At 41.5% G+C, this 20,692-nt stretch overlaps 1 protein-coding gene across 4 annotated transcripts in view; it reads right to left on the bottom strand.

The window, feature by feature from the left end:
• LOC140304859 (glutamate receptor 2-like) overlaps positions 1 to 20,692 on the bottom strand; it is an 85,506-nt gene that overhangs the window by 25,619 nt on the left and 39,195 nt on the right. For 2 of the 4 annotated variants that reach the window (XM_072383661.1, XM_072383662.1), the window contains exons 17-18: positions 7,352 to 7,466; positions 2,068 to 2,202 (exon numbers count right to left, since the gene is read on the bottom strand). In XM_072383661.1, coding sequence (XP_072239762.1) covers positions 2,068 to 2,202; positions 7,352 to 7,466 — 250 coding nt within the window. Of the gene's footprint in view, positions 1 to 2,067; positions 2,203 to 7,351; positions 7,467 to 8,250; positions 8,366 to 20,692 lie in introns of all 4 variants that reach the window. The other 2 variants (XM_072383660.1, XM_072383659.1) reach the window with 1 other exon arrangement.

Raw genomic sequence — 20,692 nt, 5'->3', positions numbered from 1 at the left:
TTATTTTCATCATATGAAAAATACTTTGAGGTGTGATGCTGCACTCTTGTGGACTTTTTAGCTTTAGAAGAGGAAGAAAGTAGTGAATTTGAATCATTTTCAATCACTGGGGGATTACTTTAAGGACAAACCAACACAAGGGTTCTTTGGATTGGACCACTGCAAGCTGCCAGAGCAGCTTGATTGCCTCATGGCCTGGATTCTTGAAGACACTGGAATTCTACTGGAGGGAGTATTCTTCAGAAATGTATTCTCCTTCAGAGAGAACACACCAATCCAAAGTCTCATTTGGAGAGTTCTACAGAGTTGAGATCTGCTGACCTCCAAAGTCGTCAAAAACAGTATGACTCATACTCAAGATAAATTCCCATAAAAGACCCTGGAACACTGCACGGAAACAGTGGCATCCATCCTTTAGTCTGTATACCAATATTGATCTTCTGTCTTCTTCTTCTTTTTTTTTACGATTATTTTTTGGGCCATTTTGTGTTTATTGGACCGGACAGTCGAGAGAGACAGGAAGGGGGCAGAAAGAGTGGGGGAATGACATGCAGGACAGATAGACACGGTTGAGCTTCAAACCAGCCAGCATGGTATGTGCTCTAACCGCAGAGCACCCCAACTTTTACTTGACTTTTAACGGGATAAACTGAATTGAGTTTGCTGGTAGATTATGATTGATTGATGGATGAGGCTATGCAGGAGCTCTGCTGTCTCAAACCTAAAAATAACATGATTACAATTCAAACACATTGCTGAATATTAGATCAATGTTGATTGCTAAAAAAGGATGAATGGATAAAAATGAGCACTGCATGTGACCATAAATCAACTCCAGCACTGAAAGAAGAAAGCTGACAGTTACTGTCTTTTATGATTTTACAGGGAATGATATGCAGTGCTATGGAATGGCCTTGGCACAGCCCAGATTGAGATCCCACACACATTTTGTCAGGGGAAAGAGAACAACATTAGCTACTCTCATTTACCAGGAAGCATGCAGATACCATCTCAAAGAGGATCAATAGCTAACGGTCTCTGTTAGAAGAACAGTTTTTTTTACAGCACAAAAAAACTGGCAGATTTTTGCTTGGTCTGTGAAAACTAACAAGAAAACCAAATAAGCCAGTCAACATTGAAAATGTTAGGGAGCAGCGAATCACTTTGGTTAATATGTGCACATGTGTATTTGACCAACCAGAACCGGACACTGAGTTGGCAGCTGTACATCCAACTGTTTTTGAGTGTCAAATTCAAATTCTAAATGAAATAAAGTTGTTGTAAACTGTTTAAAGGTTCAAATGATTCAACAAAGTAGATCTGAGTTTGTACTGAATTGTGAAGATCCCAGCTTCTCTGGAAGTGGCGTTCTTAATAGTCCTGCTTCCACCTCATGGTGTCTGCTCCCTGCAGCTCTTCTTCCTCACAGCAGCTATCACAGCCACGTCAAATACAACATTTGAGATATACTTTTTCTCAGTTTTCACCCTAAATGTTGAGCTGTGATAGGCTAACTCACATAAATACATATGCAGCACAGTCAGGCGCAGAAATGTGTGTCCACTTGACTGTTATCACAAGGTTTTTCAAAGACAAAACAGGGTTTGTGGCAGATGCAAACCATTAATAAATCTGAGCCATCTCTTAACTGGAACCAATTGATTAAATAACAATTTGTCAGATTCCCTACAAACACTTTTCTTTCTGGTTGCTGGGTCCCCAAAGCCAAAACTAATGTAATTATAGCGATAACAAGTATGGATTAAACTGTCTGGTTATGTTTTTGTTGTACAGAATATTATAATATAACACAAACTTCTGAAGGAACAGAGCCACGCTCAGCAGAATCCAAAAACACTTTCAAAATGGTGGAATACTATCATCTTTTACACATACTGTAAATATAAATTGACATCACATTAGCTTCTCTGGTTTTCTGAATGGCAACCACTACTTGTCCCTTAAACTCAGGTTTATCGTTTCAGTTAGAATCTCCCGAGCTGACTACAAGCCAATCCTGTCATATGATGATTAAAATTCAGATATGTAAATGAAAAGATGAGGTACCTTCATTTTTTTGGCTTCAGCCCGACTCTTGTAGCAAAACTCCACCAGAGCTACCATCATGGCAAGACCCAGACCTCCGACCAAGATGTAGAAGACACCTGCTACATTACTGAGAGACAGCGCACTGGTCTTCTCCTACCACGCACACACACCCCAACACACACACACACACACAGAGGAAGAAACAGGGCGATCACCCACAGAGCGGTGTTAGTTTGGGCTACTTATGACTGCAGCTAACTTAACAACAGGTAAACTGTCATTAAAACATTTAATTTTCCTATAATGTGTCAGCATCAAAATCAACTAACCTCTCTGCACACACTTAAGTCATCAATGCAAACGAGAGCGTAAAATTAGAGTTACAAATAAACTAAACCTTACATGAACTTTACCAGCGTGTCACTGTGTAAGTCAGTGTGATCAAAGGGACACCCGTGGAGAGTATGTGTCATACCCACATTTGTATAATCTGCTGTGTACCTAGCTGTGGCTGCTCACACCGCCCTATTTGGACCTGCAGCAGAGGTAGTTACAGATAGCACTTTTCATACAGAGGATGTGCTGTGACTGGCAGAGAAGGCACCTGAGTAATTTTGTTGTAGGACTGTGTACTTTCTCAGATGTTAATGCTACAGAAAGCACGACATGCAGGTGATCCCAAAAGGCAGGGTGAGAGATGTCAGATACTTTGATTTAAGGAGCTTAATATCATTTACCGTGGCCGTCTCATTTTCTGCAGAAATTCTAACATCAACCTAATACCAACCTCCTCCATTGTTGCTTTGCTCACTGACTAAATATAACTGTTAAAGTTTTTCCTGCAAACCAGGAAATTCTATGTGGCCTGAGTTCTGTGGTGCTTCTCCCAGTGGGAGTAACAAGTGTAGTAATCGAGCAAGTAGGTGAACAATTATGTCTATTTTCTGGTAGGATTAGTATGTGTCCATCTCACTCCAGGCAGACGATGCCATGTGTAGGTTGAATGCCGACTGGTTTAATGTTAGCTTGAGCCGGGGAGGTTGATAACAATCGATTTCATCACTAACAGAATGAAAGAACGATAAAGAACTGAACAACATAGATGAAACATGCAAACAACAGCTGCACTGAACAATCATTATTACTTTAACAATTCTATTTACTTTTAATATTTTAGCAGATGCTTTTATACAAAGAAACCTTCAAACAAGGAAACAACATTCAAACTCAAGTGTAGTAATAAACGCCAGTGTAAACATTAAGCTCCAAGTCCTTTTTAATCTGTTTAAATGACAGAGTTCAAGTGGAGCAGGCACAGCTGTGTAAACTACTGCAACACAGAAGAAAAGATGGAATATGTGTACATCCTTGAACGGAAGTTTTAACACATACTGGTTATTGGACTTGGATTATCAGGAACCTGAGTCAGGTTCACAGTTGTGTTCCACCAGGGTTTTATTTCTGAGCAGCCACATGTGCCAGTCACAGCTGTTACAGTCTGCACTGGTGTGTGTGTGCTTACGTCTCTGGGTAGGTGAAGGTCAGCCTACAGAGAAGCTGTAGCTACATGGCTCTGCTATGGCTGTTGCAGCACAAATCTGACATAACATTGCTCTGTGAATACTTCTGCTGCCAGCTCTGAGGTACATTAACTACGCATCTGTCCAGGCTGTGTGAAGGTTCTTTCTTTGTAAGCTCACACTGCTGCATCTGCTTCATCAGACAGAATGAGCAAAGATAAGTTAGAGCAGCACAATGGATGAGCTTTTACAGTCTCTATTAGCGAGAAAAATGACTACTACTGTCACTGATATACTGTACAAACATGGACTGTAGAACCTAATTGTTTTTTCTTTCCTTTTTCAAGTGTATGCTGACTGTTCCACTTCTATAGAAATCTGAGTGTTAACTTCATTTGAACCTTCAACACAGTTTTTAGGCCCAGCTGGATAATTGAAGGACGTTTTTTCTTTTTAACACTTTCATGTTTGATCTGATCACTGTGTGTTGTTTTGCTCCCGGCTTTTACAGCAGTGCTGTGCTTGAACTTTTTCAATCCTTGACCAATCACTGACCAGCTACATATCCAACCTCCCTCCCAGTTTGGCTTCAGGAAGCAGACCCCCTCTCTACCTTTAAGATCAGGCTGAAACTTTCCTTTCTGATAAAGCTTATAGTTAGGGATGGCTCAGGTGAGCCTGAAACATCCCATAGTTCTGCTGCTATAGGCCCAGCCTGCTGGGGGAGCTCCCATGATGCACCTCTCCTCCCTCTGCTCTCTTTACTCTCCATGTACAGATGACATCATAGTTGTCATTAACTGCTCTCTCCTTGAACATCTGCAGGTATCTCAGGCGTTGGAGCTGCATGTTTGCACTTTGCGATTTTCTGAGTTTCTTCTTGTTATGAGTTTTTTTTCCCACCACTGCCACTAAGTGCCTGCTCAAGCGGTATGTGTTGAATTCTTCTCTATGTAAAGTGCCCCAAGGGGACTCTAGATTAATTAATTAAATTGAAGTGGCTCAAGCTGGGGCCTATGTCTCGTTTCTTCTTACGTGTGCACTCAGTATGTAATACACAGACTTTGTTCCCAAGTGTTCAGTGTAAGGAAATGCATTTATTTGGATGAATGAACTTTACTTCAGCAATGAGAGAGAATGCTAGCAGTTTTCCTGTCCAGTTTTATGGAATATATTAATTCAATGACCATGACAGAATGATTCAATACAAGGGGAAAGGTAAGTTAAGAGAAGTTGGACAGCCCAGCAGTCATTGTTATGAAAGATCTTTTTGAAACTATGCATACACTCTTATTATTATATTATGCTGGCCAAGGAGACTGTGAAGTTTTCACTTCATTGTGTTGAATGTGATCAGTTTGACTGAAAAGCCAGTGGTTTGCTAGCCTGCTAAACCTTCCGGATCAAAGTGCAGTCTCACAGCAACAGTTACAAACTTCCAACATACTGGAGTCACAGAGGGCAGATCTAACGGAGATTGGTAACTCTCATAGGAATGAATTTACTTCCAGCTGACTCACAAAAACACACAAGTGTAAGTAGAAACGAGATCATCCAGAAGAGACCTGACCTCCCCTGGAATAATAATGTGTGTGTGTGTGTGCAGACCCAAAACTACTTTTAACACTGAAGTTCTCTTGGGATGTAAGAGTCTTATGGTTAAGCTTTTGTTAATGAAAAGTAGCATTTTCATTTCTCACTGGGAAAATATGACATGAAACGCTGATTAAATCCTTTCAAATAAGTTAGCATTCAGGAAAAAGTTCAAACTCTTAACTTCTTGTTAAAAGTAATCGTTTTTAACGAGTCATTCAATATTACAACTGAACTTTTTTTCTCTCATTTCACTTCAGTGCCACAGTTCCTCTCACTTGTTTTCTTGCTGTTAAGTATGGTTTATACTCGCTGTTCTCCCCCCTAGCAAATGGTGACAGCATTGTTTCGGACGGTCGTGCAACTCTCAATTTTTTGTGACATGATAAGCGCTCCACAAGATGCAAATCTGAACAACAGGTAGAACTGCATGGAAAAGCAAGAGATCCAGTCAAATAGTCCATTTAGCTTAGGAACATTCCCAACTGAGTGAAATGACCCAGAAGCATCTCAGTGGTAGCCATGATTGGGCTGTTCAGATTCTGTAAGTACTAAGGATAGTAACTCCAGTGCTTCCTTAATGATCTCCTTCAACATATGAAACACTGGCCCATCTTTAATGAGAGAAAGGAAATACAGCTTTTATAGCAAAGCCTGATTATTTTCATGATGAGTGTGAGCAGCTGGTGACAACAATATATTGAACTTTTTTTATTTTTCAGTTGCAAACTTTGATAATAAAGTAATATTCCATATTATCTATAATATGATAGATATGGCATCATTTTCATGTCACAATGTGATAAGAGTGGAACAGAAAGTATCTACAGCTGCATCTGCAGAACATTTATTGAACTTCTGTAGTTTCACAGCTGCTGAATGTCAGTTTGGTTGTCTTTTCCTTAACCCTGACGTTTTTCAAAAGCTTAGTCTTTTATTTATGCATATTTTACTTCCTGTACAACTTCTGAAGCACAGTGGCAGCTTCTTTGGGTATAGAAATTAATAGAATAAATAGAAATATATATATATATATATTGTTAAGTAGAAATCCAAGATTTAGTCGTTTTACTATCCATTTCATGGATCATGACAAAGAGCCGGAGGTTCAGGTCCTAAATGCAGGACTTCCTGAGGGAAGAGACAAGGACATGGAATAATGAGGATGTGTTATATTTAAAAAAAAAACTAAAGGCGCTGCCAAGCCAGGATGTAAACTGCAAGTAAAATCCAAAAAATGACTGGTCGACTGGCTGTATGGAAACAAAGGCTGTGACACTAAACAAAGGAAAACCTGGATGAAACATATATGCTGAGGGAGGTGATAACAAATGAGGATCGGGTGTAGCAATCAGAACTGAAGACCAAGCGTGCACAGGAAGTAAGCCTAACCAAATACAAAAGGGGGTAAACTCTAAAAAATAAAACAGGAAATGAATGAGGAAAAAGTAAACCAAGAAACCAAAAAACACAAAAGCTTATAGACCATGGCAATCCAGGCCTAAAACTAATGAGATGACAGCATCTTGTGAAGCATCATGTCGTGTGATGGGAGCCACCTCCAGTGAGATTTTAAATGTATAGTCTGTGACAATCTATAGTTTTCTAACCCTAGTTAAATATTTTGGAACATCTAAACATTATTTCTAACTCCCAAGTTTAACTCCAAATCATAACCATTTGCAAATGGAAGCGAAGTGGAACAGAAAGTAATTGTGGAAGTAGAAAAGTGGAAAAGATCGTTTTAAAGGGCAAAGGGTTTTACATCGCCCACCAAACTCTCCTTCCCCCTTTCAAGGAACTGTAGTCCAAATCAAGAGTGCCAACGTTAGCAGTATGATGACAGAAGCTGTATCCCAGGAGAGAAACTGTAGCTCTTTTTAGCCTATATTTTGTACTTTTCCATGGAGCAGTACATGCATTGTACCATCTGTCATGGGTTTGCATTGTCTACACTGAAGGAGAAAACCGAAAAAAGAACTAAAAGCTTTTTGGACTGCACAGACAAACAGATGAACAAACATTTAACGGACAGCTTTTCTTCTTGTCTACGTTAGACTGTTCACCCTGCGTGTCTCTGATGTCCCGTACAGCTGTGACTGGCCTGTACTGCGTACATTGACAGAGATCCCCATGCATGTTAAATGTGTGAACAGTGTGTTTCACTGACCCACAGACAGAAAACTAACCTTATTGGTGGAGTCCTTGAAGCCACACTCTCCTTTATCGTACCACCACTTGTTTTTCAGCTTGTCTAGGGTTCCTTGCTCATTCAGTTTCAATACGGCAAGGTTTACTGGCACTCTTCAATGGGAATAACATAAATAACATCATTATCAATGTTATCTTATGTTATTAATGAGGCAGCGGTTCTCACACTGTTCTCGCAGCCAACAGGGTCCACTAATGATTCTTATTTGCAGGAATCTTCTCTGACAGTAAAGATTCAACTGTAAAGCTTTCAAATACTTTGACACATCTGCTAAAATGTAAAGACCATGTCTACATGGTGATCAGTTTATTTTGCAGAATTGTGTTGTCCTCTGTTTGGCCTCTGAGACAGAAAGTGAGAAGAGCTGCAATGAAAAGCTTCATTGCTTTTTTAGCCGCAGTACCCTGCACGGCTGCAGCCACTGATACACAGAGTTTGGACAGGTCGCACAAACTCTTTATCAACAACTCTCATGTTGCTGCCATCTGGTTAGAGGTCACCTGACCTGATCTGGCCTTCAAGTCTGCGCCAAACCTGACCTCAACCAAACAGGTACAACATATTGGTAGAAGAAGCAGCACAGAGTACAATTCTACCTGTGGGCGGCGCGTTCTGAGCGCCTGTGGAATCTAGTGTGTCAGTTTTCATTTGTTCTTGTTAATGGTTCTTAACCTATTCTCTGTGGAAGACTACAGCTGGACTTTCAGATCACTGCTAGCTTTGTGGTCCCGCGTAGTATTGTAACTGTACTGCTTCTTTACAGTTACACATACTGTAACTGTACATTTGATTAGCTAACCCAGGTTTACCTTTGTGTTCTGTGTTGTACTACGTGTGTGTGTGTGTGTGTGTGTGTGAGAGAGAGTGTGTATTAACCTTGCTCTCCCCTCCTCCGCTGCCGCATTCTCCCTTGTCATACCACCACTTGTTTTTCAGTTTGTCCAGCAGTCCCTGCTCGTTCAACTTTAACACCGCCAGGTTCACCGCATTTCTACATGAACACAGTGGCTGTTAGCAGTTCACTTCAGCTGGAAATGCCACTCCTCCTACAGGTATGCATGTTAGCAGCATAAACTTTTCATTCTTAACATAGACAGAATACAAACAGCTGGAATGCATCTTTTCTAAGCACAGAGCTCCTGTTAGAGCAGCCTTGGTATGTCCATGGTTAACATGAATGTTCAATGATAAATCTCAGTGCAACATATCTTAATATCCCCACAGAGATGGGAAGAGTTCTGATAGCAAGTTCTTGGTTGATAAATTTGACAAATGACTCATCGAATCATTTCACTTATTAGCAATAAGCCTCAAACTAAAGAATATATATCAGCTGCTCAGTATTGGGTGGAGCTGACTGTTCTTTTTCCTAAATTAACTGTCAAAAGTTGCTTGTGGCACAAACTAATCTCCTTTCCTTTCACAAAGGATGTATGGTATTTAAAGAAACAGTAATGATGAACTGGCAACCTGTCTGGGATAGGCTTTAGTCCCTCTAAGCTTCTTCTTCCTTCTTTCATCAAACAAACTACTGTTATGCAAACACCATTTCCAAAAAGGTTGGTAATCAAATGTTTAAAGTTGGTTGAGTTTGTTAATTAGTTTTTATTTCACAGACACAAGTCCAAAGAAATGATTTTCAGTGTCCTCACTGTCCAACGTCATTGTATTTAGAAAAAGAAAAAGCAGTCTAAAAAAGACAGAAAGTTTATAGAATCTACAGCAACAGCCTCTGGAGCTTCTCCAAGCAGCAGGTTACCTGCTGACAGGTGAGGGTGTCAGGGTTGGGTATAAAAGCAGCTTCCACCAAAGGTTCAGCCTCTCCAACAAGGATGGGTCGTGGCTCACCGCTTTGTGCCAAACTCCATCAGAGAATCATCAATAAGTTCAGGAAATATTCCTCAGAGTCAGACTGGAAAGAACTTTGGTCTTTCAGCATCTACAGAGCAGAATATTGGGAACAGATTCAGGGAGTCTGGGGAAGTCTCAGTGTGGAAAGGCCAAGGACAGAAAGCCCTGTTGGATGAGCTCGGAGCCCTCAGGCAGCACTGCAGGAGAAACCGTCAGGCCACCATGATCCATACAGCCACATGGGCTCAGGAGGAGCTGGGAAAAGCATTTCCACTCAACACAGTCCACGGCTGCATCCAGAAATGTGAGCTGAAGCTGCATCACACCAGGAGGAAGCCATATATCAGCTCTGAGCAGAACCACGGCCCAGTTCTCTGGACTCCAGCTCATCTCAGAGGGACAGAAAGACAGTGGACACGTGTTCTGTGGGCAGATGAGTCCACGTTTCAGCTGCTTCTGGGAAAAACTGCTGAGAAAGAGCATCCAGGCTGTTCTCAGCTGCCCGCAGTCCACATCTGTCTCCTGCTGCAGATGTTGGAGCATCATGAAGAGGAGAACCAGACAACAACAACCAGGGACTGCTGAGCAGCTGGAATCTGGGATTCAGCAGGAATGGACTCAGATTCCTGTGAAAAACTCAGGTCCCAAAGCATTAAAAAGAGTCATTAAAGGAAGCTGCAGGAACACGATGGGAACATGAGTCTGGAACAGCTTTTACTGAGTGTTGATGCTGCAGATTCTGGATTTGGTTGTATTTTCTGAATACAAAGAATTCGGTCAGTGAAGACTCTGAAAATCTTTCTTTTTGAGACTGAGAAAGCTTAAAAAGACTGAACAAACAACAGCTTTGAGTGTTTGTTGAGAACTTGACAACTCTTCTGGAAGTGATGTTTTATTAAACCAATTTATAACTGAGCATAAACTGTTACATTGGGTCAGAGTTTTCTGGCTGTTGGTGACTGAGCAACAGAATGCTACAAACTACATTTGGTTGGTGTTTTACAGTAAAACTTTTCAGCTATTTCATTTAAGAATGAAAACTTGTTGTAGATATTTGTGTGAGCTGTACTCCTTTGGTTGTTTTATATGTTACTATGTATTTATCTGAGTACTTTCTTAATTAATTCTAATCTTGTAAATATTCTGAGTACAAGACTGTTTTGGAAGATATTCATTGTGCCCATTAGTTCCTCAGGGATGGCAGCTGTGGTAGCCTATGGAGCCTTCAGGCTGCCGCAGCAGCTGAAAACCTAAGAACCCGTGGCCTTGGCTCGACATTCTTATGCTTTGGTGCCAGAGAGAAATTGCTTCTCCATAATGATGATACACAAAGTTCTTTTTAGTCTAGGAAATTGGTTTGGACTGGCGACCTGTCCAGGGTGTACCCCGCCTCTCGCCCAATAGATGGATGGATGGAAATGGGTTTGGTTTGCTCAAAGAGAACTGTTGGATTAAAGTACAGGTGTTGCGAATAAGAGGTATAATAAAACTGAATTAATACCACATACTCTCACACTGCCATACACAGTTGGAATTTCTAGGATTTCTGAATTGTTAACTGACATATATCTAAATGTATTACAGATCAACACAACCTGGTTGATTAAATACAAAAGTTGCAAAGACAGCCACTCTCCTGATGGAAGATAAACACGGAGTAACTGGAAATCCACCACTTCTTTACTGTGAGTCTGAACCTCACGAGGGAGCTCAACAGGAAGGAGTCCTGCTGAGAAGCTGAACACAGAATTCTTTATGTGGTCTGTGACACAGTCCCAAGGTTACCAAGGTTACAGGCAGCGCAGAAACAAAAACTTAAAAATTAAATTCATTGTAATCATAATCCAATTAATTCATATAGAGCTAATTCAAAAAATTAATATCCTAGCTAAGGAAACCAACAGATTGCACCGAAATGTGTCTTCCAGGTAAGGAGAGAAGTAAGACTGGTAGAAGCCTCTGCAATAGTTGCAAAGAAGACATACACGTTTCATGACTGACTAAACCTGCTCTTCTCAAGAGAGATTGCTTCATGTCAACCATATATCATTACAACAACTTTCACGAGAGGAAGCTTAACTGCAAGATAAACTGCTCAGTAACAGAGGGACTTTTGTCTCAGCTCACTTTAGGCATGAGTGTTCCAAAGATAACACCAAGATAATCCTGAAGGAGGAAAAACAGAAATGATTGCAAAAATCACCTGCACTCTTGTTTTTGCTTTAAGAAAATCCTGAGCAAGACTGCTGTTAAAAAAAGATGCCATGATGGAAAGCACTGCTCTCCTATTATGCCACGTCTCAGTTAAGCCAAAGACCACAACACACTGGGGGACAATGCACTGTGAGAATACTACAGAGTTTAAAGGACACAACATTCTAAGAAAGAATTCCATTCAAACAATGTTAGGGTAGCAAGCCATGAGCGGGAGCTTAGGAATGGTTCGGTGATGCAACAAAAAAGCTGAAAAAGAACTCTGCGTCCTGACTTTAACCTCACGGAAGCACAACTGTCTGACATGAGGAAGGCTAATCAATCAACCCTTTTCTGAAAACCTCATGTACTGAAACTGGGCTGTAGGACAGAATGGTCCGAAAGATTTTTGAAACATTGTGCTGGTCTTATGAACACAGAAGGGAAACATCTGATTGAAACTGCTTCAACACTTCTCATGTTTCTAGCCTGCACTGTGAATGAATGACTATTCATGTTATCACTTGAAACATGAAAAGTACAACTGTCTGTGTTACAAGTTCAGCCTAAATGTATTTTCCCTCTGTGAGAGTGAAGATCAGAGCACATTCTATGAGTAATCAATGCAGAAATCCTGGTAATTCCAACTGTACTAACTCATGGACCATTTAATTGGTTTACAAGCTGTGCGTAGTTTAAGACTCTGGAATCGTGACATCATTGAGAACAAGGTTTTTATCGGCACACTTTCTTTACGGGGATCTTGTCGCCCAGAATTTGGTTTGGGAGAGAAATGGAGAGACTCAGTCTATAGCTGCCCACAGGGAATGCTTCTGACTGAACCCACCACCCTTTCCCTCAGTAAAGGCTCAACTAATGTTTTCATTAAATAAAACAATCATCCCACATGTCAAGGCAGAATAATCTATAAAAATAATTCATTTATGCTGGACTCAAAGAAGAAATTCTGTCATATTTTTTGTAAAGCTGAAAATGTCTTTTTTTGAGTATCTTCATATAGCCTATATCTGTTTTGCTGTTCCACCCATCTATTTCCTTGTTTCAGTGGGCCTCTGAAACAACCCACATCTATAGATTGCCCTTTGAAAAGGAATAAAGACAATCAAATGTTATTTATCTAGCAAGTAATGATGATGATTTGAGTGTGATCGTTTTCATGTGCCAAAGTGCTGTAAGCATTTAAAGTGTAGTTCATTGTTTTGTGAGCTGCAAATTACAGGAAGATCATGCTAGGAGCAGAGACACGGGAAAAGGTGGAATTCAGTGAGCAATTCAAATAGCATTTAGGTTTGAATCCAAACTTTTTAGTGCTGGAAATATGTCTCTGGTTCTACCATGTGACTTAAAACAGCAGATACAGTAGATTTGTTGAAGGGTTAGACTTAAAGCTCCATTAAGCGATATTTTTCAGAGAAAATCTTTTTGATAATGTAGAGGGGTTTCTAGCATTAGTGTGAGTTGACACTCAGTTTTAGATGTCCTCTTACTCTCCCTCTTTGCCTTGATTCTAAGTGCATCTGGTTACATCTTTGCTTTCGGGCCCCCTTCGCAGCGAGCTCTGGTTGTTCCGATTGGCCACATTGTGGAAACAGCAGTTCCCTCACATCTGCTGTTTCTAAGCACATGTAAATGATTTGATGTTATTTGGATGGAAAGTAAAGTTAAAATTGTAAACACTGCATTCAGAACAGGATCAAGCTTCAGCTTTGGATTTTTCAGGCAACATTTGACTTACTTTCACTTAGGTTTCAGCCAACAGAGACAGAAAACTGTCAAATGATTTACAGTGCGTCCTATGCTCCAGCAAGTATTCCTGCATGACGCTATGGTGGTGTTCATTCTTAACTACACTATATTTCAGTTCAGAATTTGATTTGGCCATCATAATAAACGAAGGCAGCTTTGATTCTGGGAAGAGACAAACCCATGAATTACTGCTGATCATTCAGGATTTGCAGAGACGCTGCAGTACTTAAATCTTTTTTTGACTCTTAAACATATTTTTTTCTTATGAAATTAAGCTTAGGCACTCAGAGCTGAAATGTCAGTAAATATCTAACTAACAGATGCTCAGGATCATCAAAAAGGCAAAACCAGAAACTTTCTCAGGTTGGCTGGATATGATATCAACTGATACGATAAAGGCCCTGAGGTGGGTGCAGCTTTACAGCCTCATCTTAATATCTGGCCTTGAATACTGCCAAAGTCCAAATGATTCATTTGTTAAATCTGTGGTTCATGACTATGACAGGGCCTCTGGCCCCTTCATTTACAGAAGCTCTTTGAAAGGTTCTTTATGCTCCTCTAGAGGCAACAATTTATGAAATTAATAGGTCAAAAGAGTGGAGTATAAAGGAGCAACCAAAATCGCTTAATGCAGCTTTAACTAAAAGTCTCACAAATACTTTTCAGTGCAGTCATTACAGAACATATTCTTCAGTGGAAAATTAACTTTCAAATGACAGAAACAGCCACACTCAGAGACAGAAAGAAGGCAGTGAAGATAGAACCATACAGCCATCTGCAGTGTGCTGAAAAGACAAAGAAACAACAAACACCTTGAGTGACAAGCATGCAACTCAGCATACAGGAACTCACAGGCTTACCTGCACAATATTTCTGTTAGGGTGTATCATGAAATGTGTAAGTGCCAGGTGAGTGCCACAGTCCTACATGGGTTGCCTCTATTTGTAGTGAAATATATAGCTCTTTTAATAAACTGCCCTGAAATGTTGGGAAAATTTAGCAGTGAAAAATACTCTGTAAAACCAGAACAACTGTTAATAATACACTACAAAGTATTACGTGTTAGACTCCAATGTCTGTCATGGGCAGTAAGACGATATGAGCCAACAGAGACATGAGGAGCAGCGGCAAAAGCTAAGGTGGAGGGATCACAGAACTTATTAACAACAGATGGTGTAATCCTGGACATGGTCACTGAAGGAGCAAATCTGTACTCAGGACAGCCAACTGGGAGTTTACATTCATACTCTGGCTCAGTAGAATTCACCTGCATTAGTTTGGCAGCGGTGTATACCTGGTGCCGCTCCCAACACACTCTGTGACGTTGTCAGCTTAGTCGTAGCCAGGCTACAAATACGACATCCAAATGCATTCATGGCAATTTCTGGAAATTTCAACCAAGTCAAGTCTCACCTACATTTACAGCCTTTCAACTGTTTCCAACTGCCACAGCAGAGAAATAAAAAGTTTTCTCTGCACAGAACCTCTGCCTGACCTCTTTTACAAAAAATCAGACCACAATCTGTTTCTCCTCCCTTCCAACTTTACACCAGTTGATCAGCGGCAACCTGTTTCCGTAAGGACTCTGAAAAAATGCACTCAGGAAGCTGAAGATGATCTGTGGGGATGGTTTGAGTCCACAGACTGGAATGCAATCTGTGAGCCACTATGTGGAAAATATACATTCCCACTAAGACAGTGAGGTGCTGAAAAATAAGATAATGGAGAAAGAGGAGGTGTAAGAAAAAAAACAAGAAGGCAAGCTCCAGCAGAGATGTGTGGTCAGGGATGAAGAAGGTCAGAGGCTTTAAGGCAGGGGCTCCCGGTACGTCGATCGCAGAGGTAGAGTGGGTAGATCGCATGGCATTAAAACAAATAGCCTTTAGCCTATCATCCATCCTCATGATGACATTCGTCACTTGATTGACATGCACGATCTTTTCTGAGACATGGGTCACGACGCATGCGCATACAGACCCGCGTAAGTGCTGCGGAACTCCGGCAAGCTCCCGAGTTGCCCAGTTAGTATTTCTCCTAAAGTAAGAAAGGTTAAACAGTGAGTGAAGGAGCTGGACCAAGTTAGAAGCCAAAACCTACCACTTCCAAACGGAATGGGAGGAGGAGTTTTTTCAGTGTCATTTCCAAAGTGCGTTTGCCTCATCTGCCAGTCCAGCATTGCTATTCCGATGAAGGGAAAAGCGGAGCAGCATTTTGGGACTGTTCATAAAAACTACGACCCTGACCTCCCTCCGAAAGGTGAAGATCCCAGTTGTCCGGACAGCAGTCGTTTTTCTCTTAGCTGACCACAAAAGCGAAGGCAGCCACCGAAGCATCATTCCGAGTGAGTCACTTCTTTGTTAAGAACAAGAAGTCCTTCCAAGACGGCGAGATGGTAAAAGAAGCATTCGTTGAAGCTGCAGACTCACTGTTCAGAGACTTTAGATACAAACCAGAAATATTATCTTTAGCTATCACAAAGTTACACGGTGCAGTGAAGCCATGGCTGAGGATTTAACCCAGTGTGACAGATTGTTCCCTTCCTGGCCACCTGCAGCACTGTCCTAACTTGACGTGCGCCCTAATTGAGGGGTGGCACAGGTACCTGCGCCTATATATATATGGGAGTGGCTGCACCGGTGCGCGTCTCTCTTTCTGGCTGTGGAGGACTGTTTCCTCCATTGATTGTTTGGCATGGTCGGTGGAATTGTTCCCTCATTCAGGTAGAGTACTGTTGTCAGTCCTCCATTATGCACAGGTGCACGTGGACTTTATAGGATCTCTGTTTTTGCAGCAGAGCTACCAGAAGCCTCCCCTGGGTGCTCTGCTCTACTTTTAACTGAGTTTTCTTATACGTTTCGTATGTCATTTGGGTATTTTGTGTGTCCGTTATTGTATATTACTTTCCAAATTCACTTCCTGGGGGTGAAACTCCCGTTGATGGTGTCAGCCTCAGGCTCCTGAAGGCCTGCGCAGAACAGCGATGTGGGATTCGACAGCACCCCTTCAACCTTAGCCTGAGTCAGGAGAAAGTTCCAGTACCAGTCGCCCTAACATCCCATATCATGAAAGTCCTGGACAGACTGTTATCGTTTCACCTCAGTAAATGAGTGAACACTTGGACACTCAGGACCCACTACAGTTAGGTTATTGTTCTCGGGTTAGTGCTGAAAATGCCATCATCTGCCTGTTTCAATGTGCCAATTCTCATCTGGACAAACCAGGCTGCACTATGAGGCTCGTGTTGGATCTCCCCAGTGCTTTTAATACAATTCAGCCCGTACTAATATGTAAGGAGCTTTAGAAAATACAGGTGCATGTGGATTACTGACTACCTGACAAACAGATTGTGAGACTGAAGGGCTGTGTGCCTGAGAAGATGGTCTGTAGCAGTGACGGACAAGAGGCTGAGTACAGGGAACTGGTCGATCAAAGACGCACAGGTAAAAAGTTCACTGCACTGGATGGTCTCTATTATCCAACACTTGGATCAGAAAACAGATCTTTGTTGAGTTCTTGCACCAAGAGGGAGCATTTTGACAATAAGGTTCAGCCTTTCAGGCATTATTTCTGCCTCCGTCAGATTAAAAAATCTGTCTGCATGAAGCCATGGGGAACAAAGTTACCCACGTCTGAAGGACAGAGTGAAGCCATTAAATCTATGAATCCCAGAGCATTTGCTCCTTCCCGTGTGGAATCTTTTTCACTGCTTCATTTACTTATCTGCTAACAGAGCTCAGCTAACAGCTGACATTGCAACACAAACAAGCTTTGGATAGGAAAACACTGACTGGATAGGAAAACACTGATAGGAAATAACTGTCTGATGTGTAAATGTCACAGGGGAAAAATGTACAATAAAATATTTGCTCAAACCACTACAGTTTGAGACATTTCAGATGGTGGACATTTGCCCTGCTGTTGGCCCTGTCCTTAGTAGCAGTGAGCTTGGCCTACCCTTCAGGAATCCTCCCTGATTGTGCAAACTGATTCTGCCCTGATCTCTTTCTACTGCTGGTAAGACACTGATTCACTGAGTCCTAAACAAAGAAAGCACACCCTTTTCAATTCTAAGGTTTTACATATCAAGACGTAATCCAAAAAAAATTAAAAATCAACTTGTCACGACGGAAAGGAATTAGACTGGGGCAACAGTGGCAGCATATTGTGTCTCACTTTGTATTTTTTGTGGTTTTTTTTTTTTCTACGAAAGTACAGATTTCTGAAAAGTTTTCTCCACTGGTTTAGATGCTGTGCTGCTGGGATCATTTTGCTGGTAATTCTGACACCCTTTAACATCTTTTATGATGTGTAACCATGCTAGTGGGAAGCAGTTTACATGTTGCAACAGCTGATTGAGCTTTCGAATGGCAAGGAGACATGCCAGATGTAGGGCAGGAACAAAATAAAACCATTTCTTCCTTCTATCGTCATGAGGAATGTGAGATTTTGTGACAGATAAATTGGAGGACCTTTGAGAGCTGACCAGGACACAGCAAGAATTTTGCAAATGCAGTATCATGTGTTTTATCACATGACTGACTGACAAACAGTTTTTATCCTCAGGCCATCAGGCTCCTGAATCATGGACCATCTACCTGCAATATTTGCACATGAACACTTGACTGATCTTTTGTTGCATACTTTGCACTTTATATTTTCTATACATAACCCTTTTTTTTGTATCTTCTCTTTTAGCATAGTTCTTTTGTTTGGGAAGTCGCAAAGTAAGCGTTTCATTACCCATTAATGACCGCTGTGTCTGTTATTGTGTATATGACAAATTAACTTCTTGAATCTTTACCAAGACGTGGCTGCGGGTGCATATTTCGCCTCCAACACATCCCTTACAGTCTTTACATTAGTCTTTACATTAAAGCTGGTAAGGGAAGGAGCAAAGCCACCAACTACGGCAACATCAAGAAACAGCCAACTGCAAATGTCTTGTAACTGGGACATGGATGTAGACCTGGGAGGAAGGCTGCAGACCAGATGCTGTGCTACAGTCTGAAGAGACAAAGATCATTCTCATTGAATTTACAGTCCCATGGGAAGAAGGGTGTGATGAAGCCTTTCAGAGGAAGCGCAAAACATCAGGCATTTTGGATGACTGCAGGGACAAAGGATGGCAGGCGTGGCTATTTCCAGTTAACATCTGCTGCCCAGTAGGTATGGAGAAAGCTCACAGCCTTGAGAATAACAGAGAAGGAGAGAAAGACAGCAGTGCACATAATGGGGGAGGCTGCAGAGAGAGCCTGTTGCTGGCTATGGAATATGAGAGAAGAACTGAGCTAGAAGTCAGGAGGAGGAGACGGGCAATCCTTGGGCCAACTCTGCCGACCCACCAGCGAGAGGGTGTTACGGTTGAGGGTTGAAACACCCAATGACTGCTGGACACTATGTGATGACATCAAGTCCTCCTGGCCAAGGCTCCGTTCACCTAAAGTGAATGAAGAGGAGGCATCTTCATATGTAATCAAAATCAAATCAAAGGAAGGGTTGTGGTTCCGGTTGATGACAGATGGTGTAATCCTAGATGTGTTGCTGTGAAGGTACTTCCTGCAGTACCAGATGAAGAACTGTTGATGTGAGTTTCCGTCCATCTCGTCTACCAAGAGATTTGACCTGTATCACCTGCTGACACTGAATGTGACCTCATCAGCCAAGCTATGAAAACAACAGCCCAAAGCAATAATTTCAATTTCCTGCTGCACTTCAACTTCCCAATATTTTGTCAACTGAAATGATATGATTACTTTATCTCAATAATTTTTTGAAGTAATGGTGTGGGCTGCATGGTGGTGTGGTGGTCAGCACCGTCGCCTCACAGCAGAGGGTTCCAGGTTCAACTCCAAGCTGGTTCTTTCTGTGTGTGTGTGGGTTCTCTCCGGGTTCTCCGGCTTCCTCCCACCATCCAACAACATGCTGTTAGGTTAACTGGTGACTCTAAACTTGTCCTCAGGAGTGAGAGTGAGTGTGTGGTTGTTTGTCTCCTTTGTCTCTGTGTGGCCCTGTGATGGACTGGCGACCTGTCCAGGGTGTACCCCACCTCTCGGCCAATGACCGCTGGGATAGGCTCCAGCCCCCCCACGTCCAGACCGACGGATTAAGCGGGTATAGAAGATGGATGGATGGTTTTCTGTGTGACGTTATCAGTCTTTCCAACATTGCGTCAGCTCATTGAGGTTTGCAGCATTGGTTTATGCACAGCTCTCTTAAGGTCCCACCACAGCAAAGTCATAATTAAGTCCACCCTGCTTCCATAACGATTAAGATTCAGTTTCAGTGTCAGTTTTTCATTTCATCATGATGCATAAAACCTTTGAATTAAAAAGGAGTGTACTCTCTTCCTCAACTCAGACCACACTTAAAAAAGAAAAGATCTCTTGACGAGGTTGTGATTAAATCTCAGTTTAAAGTAACAGATATGGTGGTCACAGTACTTCACTTCATATCATTAACTACAAATTGCTGGTGCCACCATCTTTGTGCAGCTCTAAGAAGAGTCCCACTGTAAAGATCTTAAAGGCCTATCAGACATGTTGATAATCATTCCTGTCTTTATGACAAAAGAGCTGTTTTCATCATAACTGATTTAGTCATTTTGTTACATGACTGAATATGCCATGAAATTTCAAACAAACCCAATCCTCTCCACAGCTAAACTACTTAGAAACTTCCCTCTCTGAATGTGAAGGAATAGTGAGAACGTGACAAAATGTAAGAATTAAAATAGGGAGAACTCTTTTTTTCTTTTTTGAAGAAATTACTGAGGATTATGTACAATGAATACGCCAGTAGCATGGGAGTAAAGGTTGTCTAACGAGATCTTTTGTAAGTATTTGTCTTTTGTTCGTTTAAACATTTTTAAAAAGAAAATCAGATGCAGGCACACAAGCACATTAAAAAAAGTTTAGAAACTAACAGGTCACAAAAAAAAACATATTCAGGTCTTAAAGAACCGGGACATCATGAATATGTCAAGTGAGACCACCTGAGAATTTCCTTTGTTTTGAAGAAATATTTGTGAATGTACAAATTACCCTAAAGTAACCTTAAATGAACCTTTATGCATTCAACCCTTTGAGGGATGCTTAAAGCAGAGAAGGTCAGAATACTCTACATTCAGGATGTATCATGATATCATAACACATATTGTTTAAGACCTGACATCTAACTTAAACAACCCCTCACCCAATCATCACGGCAACCACCACTAGCCACTGGTCAGAGGTGGTAACCACGGTAAAAAATACAAACCACTGAGATGATGTCATCAGGGTAGGTGGATTATTATAACAACGAGTAAGCCGCCATGCTCCATTCATCACACTCGCATACTGCAAAACCCCACTGGTTGTAAGGCTTAGGACTAGACCCATTGGGAGATTGTTTTCCTGCATTGCTGCACATGAACAAAGCAGCAGCTCACACACGGAGTAATGACCAACTGACTGCTACAGCACGTGGTCAGTCAGGGTTTTCTGGTCTTTACTGTGGCTTCTGTGCA

The sequence above is a fragment of the Leuresthes tenuis genome, unplaced genomic scaffold (assembly GCF_036924035.1).
Source record: "Leuresthes tenuis unplaced genomic scaffold, fLeuTen1.0.hap1 SCAF_4, whole genome shotgun sequence".
NCBI lineage: Eukaryota > Metazoa > Chordata > Actinopteri > Atheriniformes > Atherinopsidae > Leuresthes > Leuresthes tenuis.
Note: the sequence above shows the minus strand (reverse complement) of the source record. Positions and strands in the feature narration are given on the sequence as shown.